General features: G+C 31.8%; 1 protein-coding gene across 1 annotated transcript; it reads left to right on the top strand.

The window, feature by feature from the left end:
* The first annotated feature begins 3,231 nt into the window (after window positions 1–3,231).
* On the top strand, window positions 3,232–5,059 carry LOC111403321 (uncharacterized protein At5g01610-like). The gene is made up of 3 exons (XM_023031775.1): window positions 3,232–3,423; window positions 4,038–4,092; window positions 4,500–5,059. Exons 1-3 carry the CDS (start codon window positions 3,322–3,324, stop codon window positions 4,877–4,879), a joined length of 537 nt encoding a protein of 178 aa, XP_022887543.1. The 5' UTR covers window positions 3,232–3,321; the 3' UTR covers window positions 4,880–5,059.
* Window positions 5,060–7,973: the final 2,914 nt, after the last annotated feature.

Below are 7,973 nucleotides of genomic sequence, written 5' to 3'. Positions count from 1 at the left end.
CCCCCCCCCCCCCCCCCCCGCCACTTAGGCCCAAGAGCTTTTACAATCATGCTACATTGACATAATACTTGACATAATGCCACGTGGCTACTTCATGTACACGCATTCTAGCTCCTTCACATTTGGACAAACTGTTGGTGCACATCTTTGATGGTGGAGGAGACAACTACGAACACTCCGATGATCAAATCAGTCAATAGTAATGATATATAGGGTGTGAAACGTAATCCGTAAAAATTTTTGAGCACTGAGGGCATGTGTAGAGAATATAGAATGAGGGAGATCGAAGTTACAGCTTGAGTGTATAAAATTGCATTATTTTCAAATGACTCTAAGTCTGAGCTTTTATAACCCCAGTTTGACAACCATTGTTTGGGTAAATTGAAGTTTTGAATTATATTTTTTAGAGAATATGTAGTTAAAAAAATATCAAAAAAATTTGGGTTTACGTTATAAATATTTTATTATGTGAATATGTGGTTGAAAATAAGTGTGTAGAAAAAAGAATTTTAAAATAATGGTTGTCAAATAGGATCATAGTAGAAAGATGAGGCATGGTTACCATTAGATTAAGAGATACATGGCTTCATCCTGATAGTCAAAATTTCTCGTTCTTGATATCAATCCATCAATTACAAGCTGATTGACATTTAATATTTTCTAAAAAGTGGTCACCTTAGAGCCTAAGTATGACCTCTAAAGTATAAGCCGACAATTTAACCTTTTAAGTGTTATTGCAGAAATGTCACATCAATCAATCGTTTTTAAACCTTGTACAAAAGATCTCATGGAAAAGGTGAGGTGGGAGATGCTTCCCCATTAACAAAGATGCTAGTTGCCTCGAATTCTCTTCCTATAGCGTGTAACACCTCATCTGGCCATGGAGGGTCGGCCTCTTTATGGCACCTTGGTGAAAGTGATGAATCACCTCAATTACCTCGTATATGGCCTCACCTCGACTAGATAGGATGGTGATGTGTAGTGTAAACCTTGTTGGACTTACTAGTTGGCTGTCACGTGAGGGTGATCTGAAGCCTCATGAAGAGAGGCGCAACAAAATTTCTAATTTTGAGCCCTTAAATTGTAGTGTGCATTCAATGGAGCGGATTCGATTGAACCAACCATGAACATAAAGAAATTGCAACCCTCGCATAATAGTCCATTAAAATTGCACTAATCTATCTTATTTCTCAAAGTTCTGAAAAAAGAAGAAATTCTATTTTGGTTACTTTGATTTTCACATCTTCTACTCGAGCAAATCTTCTTCTTTTATCATACATTCCAATGAAATGAAACGGGTATCATTGAAATTGAAAAATAAAAATAAAAATAGAGAAATGACATATAAAATAAAATTAATTAACTAAATTATTAATATGCGATCTAAAAAATTGTTAATTTGTGATCAAATTACATAGATCTGTGACTTTAATCTATTTAATTAATAAAATAATTAATTAATTAACTAAATTATAAATAAATTTTAATAAAAATCTGATTTTTGAAGTTTGAAATTTGTTTTCTTAATTTTAAAATGTATGATATTTAAACTCTTATTTATAAATTTTTTCCAAAAATAAATCAACGTTATCGTTTGACAGATTTTTGGGCCCCAAAAAGGCCTCCTTTAAAGCATCATGTGAAGTCTGAAAATGAACATTCTTTTTCAATATGTACTAATTTGTGCTTTTCCCATTTATTATTTTACATATTGCTTAAATACCCCTGATATAAAATAGAAGTATTTAGGCCCCATTTGGTACCCATTTTTTTCTAAATGCATTTTTTTCTATCTTCTTTTCAACCACATATTCTTTATTAAAATAATATTACACGTAAATCAAAATTTTTTTATTATCTTTCAACCACACATTTTCGATCAATTTACTATTCAAAAATGCATTTTTAATAGATAGATTGAATGTATTCGACTTAACACAACAAGGCACGCTGCTTGTGTTTTTTAAGCCTCCATTAAACAAAATTTATAAATTATTTACGAATGATCAAATTTTATTTTCAAGTGTACATTTCAATTGATTCACTATTACTATCAACCTACTATTCATTTTTATTTATAACTTAAATAATTTATAAATTATTTCCAAGTGGAGGTTAAAAACAAGGGGGGCTAGCCTAGAAATTATAGTACATTTTTGGACCCCCCACTTGTCATCAAGAAAAAGAAAATTAGGGGTTCGGGCTCGGATAAGAATCTTGATCATGGAGAGAGCTTTATGAAATTTTTATTTTCACAAACTTTGGTGAATCCAATTGTTTATCTATAATTTCAAAGAATTACTTTATATTGGAAAAAGGAAAGAAAAATGAACTAGTATTGTTCCACGAAAAAAAATACAAAATATATTGTAATTACTAACCTCATAATGCTACACTTGGATGGTGGTTTAGAAATTTAGATTTTTTTCTTGTGATTTTGACAATTCTTGCAAATCTTAAATTTTGTTGAACAACATCCTCTAAAGGTTTTCATCTGTTTGGCAAGTATGTAGATAGAAATAAGTGATCAATGAATGAGTAATATTCATAGATTTCACGAGATGTTTGAATAAGAAGTTATTTGACTTGACAAGTGCGTAAACATTTGCCTAATATTATGTAAGTGGTTAAATATGTTACAATTTTTTTTATATATATTTTATGTAACTCATTATTTTTATCAAGACCTAAGTTCCATGACTCAAATAATGTTTGCAAATGAGCGGCACTAAAATAAAGTATATGTATAATGATTGACTTCAATGCCATGCTAAATGAAGTGCTCTATAATTGGTTTTCAAATATAGTTGTGCTACATGTAAATCGGCGCGTGTACAGCAAGAGGACCCCATGCTTTTTTTTATTGGGCATGGACCCTCCTTTATGTGAAAGGCTTGTGCAACAACGTACAAATAGCAAAATTCTTTCAAATAATTATAAAAATCTAATTATGTGCTTATTTGGTAGGGATTTTAATAAATGATCTTTTTATCGTTAGAAATAATGTGGACCCTATTTATGAGAAAAGAATTCAAAAATGATGACTGAATTAGTAAAATAACTATCAAAAAATTGATTTTAATTAACTTAAAATCTGTTCCAAACAAGTACTAAGGAAATTATGGTGTACAATGTCAAACAAAAAAAGTAGTTGCATCGAATAAAGCAATGGAAAAAAAATTAAAAGGTAAACTTTATAGATTCGAGAGCTGTATAATAATAAAAAATAAATAAATAAAGCCCTTTACGGTGGTGGATGCCCTTAAATGCCAAAAGCACACAGCTTCTTGGGTGCGAGCGAGCTGGAGAGGGAAAAATACAATGGAGAAGGCTCTGGTGAAAGTAGAAAGCATAAAAGCTGGAAGCTTTTGGCTATCAAAGAAAGCCAAGGAAGAATTCAACAATGTCGCTCAAGACCTCACTGTATGTACTTCATTTCTTGTTTATTGTGGTAAAATTATAAATGAAATGGGTTTTATTTGAGCTCTACTGTCTTCATTTATTTCGGAAAGCATTTCTTGTTTGTTATTTGTGTTTCCATATAGAGTGTAAATTATATCTGGGTTTTGGAGAATGGAGTTTTTTCTTGTTAAAATACTTGGGGTTGGGGTTGAGGGAAGGTAAAGAGTAGCTGTCAAATGAAATCCATTTTTTTAATTTTATTTTTCATTTTCATTTTTGTTTTTTTGGGGGCCTGGCAATTGGTTTGAACTAGCAATTAAGAGCTAGAACGAACCATTATTATGATTCATGTCTAGAATTTAGACAAGATTTTAGCATTCAAAATATCTATTTGATTGCTTTGTGAAAATGGGTATAGAAGAGATGACAAATTGAAAATGGGATATAAATCAAACTAAACTGGAAATGGCATTGCTTTATGAATTAATCCAGTGAACGTTGTCTTAATATATGCTGCATTTTCTTGATTATGCTAGAAATATATTATTTTGATTGAGAAGACCATAAAGTTACAAGTAGGTATATAATATTGAGTCTCAAACTAACTTCATTTGTAAAATCACCTATTGTTGCAGACTGTTTCAAATGTTGTTGAAGAGAAAGCAAAATGGATATTTAACAAGCTGAAAGGTGCGTTTTATCTGTAAATTGTCAAACACCTTAGTATTATATGTTACTGCTGTCCTGTTGATGATGTATTGGTAGCAATTAGCACGCTAGTTCTTCTAATCTAAAGAATTGTGATGGCACCGGCCTTCTTAAATTATGGTCATGTATCTTTTCTGTAGTTGTCGACATAGTTCAGAAGGTTCTGATTTCGGTGTATAAAGTTTATAGTTAGAGCATGTTCAGCTAAGCTTAAAAGGTTTGCGTATAAGAAAGCAAGTTTTTAAGTAAATTATCTTTTAGGGGTTGAAGTTGGAAATAAGTAAAATTACTTATTTTGACAGTAAGACGAGAAAATAGAAAGTTATCCAAACATGTATAACGGATCTAAGATCCAAGATGTGCTAATTCAACCTTTTCTCTCTCTGTAGGAAAGCCATCGAGAAGCTTACCAGAACTTCTACGAGAGTACAACTTACCAGTAGGCCTTTTCCCTCAGAATATTGCGTGTTACGAGTTTGATGAGTCGAAATCGAGGCTGACAGTGCACTTACCCTTCTCTTGCGAATTGAGCTTTAAAGACTCCTCTGTGATAAGATATGCCCCCCGGGTCAAGTGCATTCTCCTAAGGGGCAAGCTCATGGGTATAGAAGGAATGAAAACGAAGGTCCTCGTATGGGTCAAGATCACAAATGTGGCTGTTGAGGGCAACAAGTCGGAAAAGGTTTGTTTCACTGCTGGTGTGAAGAAGTCGAAGCCAAAGGATACTTTTGAGATGCCTCATTATGCTGTTAAAGTAGACGACTTTTGAGATTAGGGTGTCGAAGTTTATTATGGTCAGGCTTGATATGAATTCGCTAACTAGGCTTCTCGACTGGTTAGGACTCATTTCTCTTCAGTTTATTTAGCACGATGAGGATAATTCTTTATCATGGTTTTGGACCTTATAAATTAAGACCAGTTGAAATTATATCGTTTCTTGCCTTTGGAATGTCATGCTTTATCTATTTTTTTGTCAATTATCTTGGTAAAATCGTGTTTCTATATTATACCAGTCGATGAATTGCAAGAATCGTGGAACTAATGTTATGCTTGGTAGTTGATACAGATGTTTTGGATAGAAATATGTAGGGTTAATTATATGAATGGTCGCTGAAGTTTGTCCTATATATTACTACTTAGTCATTGAACTTAAAAATGTAAATTAATGGTCACTGAACTTCGTCAAGTATTACTATTTTATAACCGAAATTTAAAATGTATCTCAATAATCACCGAATTTTGCACCGTATTATCCATCCGTCACTCAAATGAAAAAATTCGTTTAAGTTCAACAAACGGCGTCAATTCGAGTGACAGATGGGTAACACGGTGAAAAGTTCGATAACCATTAAGATACATTTTAAAGTTCGGTTATGGAGTAGTAACACTTGACGATGTTCAGTGACCATTGAGTTACATTTTTAAATTTAGTGACTAAGTAGTAACATAGTTGAAAAATCGAATCGACCTCAGTTACATTGGCACTATTCGAGAATTTTTGTACTTTTATTTAATTTTTCTCTGTCAATTTTTTGTAGTGTTCCAACTGTTTCTCTTTCAATCTATTTATGCGGAGTTTGAGATACGATAAACTGATACCAGTTGATCTAAAAATCAAACGTACTTTTTCACCATGATGGATGAATATTAACAACAATTCTATTTTTATTTAATTTATGGGTCTCTAATTTTCTATTTCCTCTTTTTTCCCTTCATTTTCTTTGATTTCTTCTTTCATAGTTGTCGATTTGAGAAGTTTAGCCTTTGTTATCCTCATTTTGAGGGATAAAATGAATTTTTGAATATTATATTGATGAAAAATGTGTAGTTAAAAAAAAGGAAAAGTTTTGAATTTGTATGTAATATTATTTTATTGAAGAATATGTAGTTGAATGTGTCAAATCACTGTTTAAAAATATTTTTATTTTTATTTTTGGGAAAAATGGGATTCAAACAAGGGTTTAAAAATTCAATTTAAAAATATATCTTAATGGTCACTGAACTTTGTCCTATGTTACTACTTAGTTACTGAACTTAAAAATGTAACTCAATGCTTAATGAATTTCGCCAAGTGTTACTACTTCATAATCGAAATTTAAAATGTATCTCAATGGTCATCGAATTTTGCATCGTGTTACCCATCTGTCACTCAAGTTGACGTCATTTGTTGGAATTAAAGGATTTTTCCATTTGAGTGATGGATGGGTAACACGGTGCAAAATTTGGTGACCATTGAGATATATTTTGAAGTTCGGTTATGAAGTAATAACATTTGGCGAAATTCAATGACCATTGAATTACATTTTTAAGTTCAGTGACTAAGTAGTAACATAGGGCAAAGTTCAATGACCATTCATATAATTAACCCGAAATATGTAGTCATCTAAATAAATATTTCTCAGCTCGATTAATGGTGAATTTATTTGTAACATATTTTTCAACATAATTGTAGAATTTTCTGATTTTTCGCCACATATTGGTACTTTTAAATTTATTTCCCAATTAATAATTTCTCGATTCATTTAAGGTTATTCTATCGTAGAATTTGATAGTATTTGTGCTACATGGTGGAATTTATTATCATATTGATACTTTCTAAGCCCCTGTTTGGTTCATTTCCCCATTAAAATGAAAAATATGATCATTATTCATCATATCAAATCACCAAATTTGAATTTTTATATCTTGTGTGGGGCCCATAACGACTATATTTTTTATTCTCATTCTTATAAAAATGATAAACAAACGCCCCCTAAATACGAGTTTCCTTTAAAGGAATTGGACTAATTGTACCAGTGGTCACCCGACTTCACACCAACAGCGTTCTTGTAACTGAACTTCAATTAACAGCAATCAGATTACTTAACTTCAATTTGATTGCAATTAAATCACTCATTTTCAATTCCGTCTATCCTCGTAGCAGAAAAATACTTGATTGACTGGTTAAACTAATGATTGCAGATGTGGTTAACCATTTGTGAAGACATATTTTCTTTTCTTAGGAAAGTGGCCGATGAGGTGAGAGTCTACATGGATGTCATTTAAAGATCAATTAAGCGTTTTCGGTTATGAAGACTAACGAAATTGAAAGTTATTGATTTAGCTGCAATTAGATTGAAGTTCAATGACCCATTTATAGTTGGGCGACAACTGATACAATTAATCGGAATTGGACTCTTCTGCTAAATTTGTGATTAAAAAATATGAAAAAAATTTAAATTTTTATATAAAACTATTTTATTGAAGAATGTACGATTAAAAATGAATTCGAAAGAAAATGTGGCTACCTAAATGGAGGAAATAAGTGGAAATGGCCGGTTAACCTGGCCATATTTCCACTTTGGTCTTTGATTGTTTTTATTAAAAAAATTAAAATTAAGAAAATGAATAATTGAATTTAAAGATCAAAACCCAAAAAATCCAGCCTGCTCCTTCACTTTCCATTTGTCTTCTTGTGCCAAATAGTGATGTAAAACGTAAACAAAAACACTTACCATAGTTGGAATTCAGTCGATCGGAGATCGGTCACCAGTCAACACCATCACCAACATCCCAGTCGCTGACGAACTTCTTCTTCTTGTGTTTTGGGTTGTTCTGTAAATTAGATAATGATTTTGATTATTAACTTAATGGTGTGAATTATTAAATTTAACATTTCTCAATTTTTTGTTGGTTATTTAAGGTAGATGGTTGATTACTAGGTAGATTTAGCTGTTTTTGTGAGTGGAGAGGAGTTTTTCTCGTTGAAAATGTCGATTTCCAATGAGAAAAAGGGTCAATTGTTAAACAGCCAACCTGTAACAGTCGGTCTTAACTGTTAATAGTCAATGGCTGGCTGTTAAAAGTTAGCGGGATGACTAGTA

Source organism: Olea europaea, chromosome 11 (genome assembly GCF_002742605.1).
Source record: "Olea europaea var. sylvestris chromosome 11, O_europaea_v1, whole genome shotgun sequence".
NCBI classification, from domain to species: domain Eukaryota; kingdom Viridiplantae; phylum Streptophyta; class Magnoliopsida; order Lamiales; family Oleaceae; genus Olea; species Olea europaea.
Note: the sequence above shows the minus strand (reverse complement) of the source record. Positions and strands in the feature narration are given on the sequence as shown.

Excerpts from the sequence above, each read along its gene's own strand:
- LOC111403321 (XM_023031775.1), top strand. The coding sequence starts at position 3,322 with ATGGAGAAGGCTCTGGTGAAAGTAGAAAGCATAAAAGCTGGAAGCTTT. Across the intron at positions 3,424-4,037 it reads ATGTCGCTCAAGACCTCACT|ACTGTTTCAAATGTTGTTGA; the intron begins GTATGTACTTCA and ends CTATTGTTGCAG. Across the intron at positions 4,093-4,499 it reads GATATTTAACAAGCTGAAAG|GAAAGCCATCGAGAAGCTTA; the intron begins GTGCGTTTTATC and ends CTCTCTCTGTAG.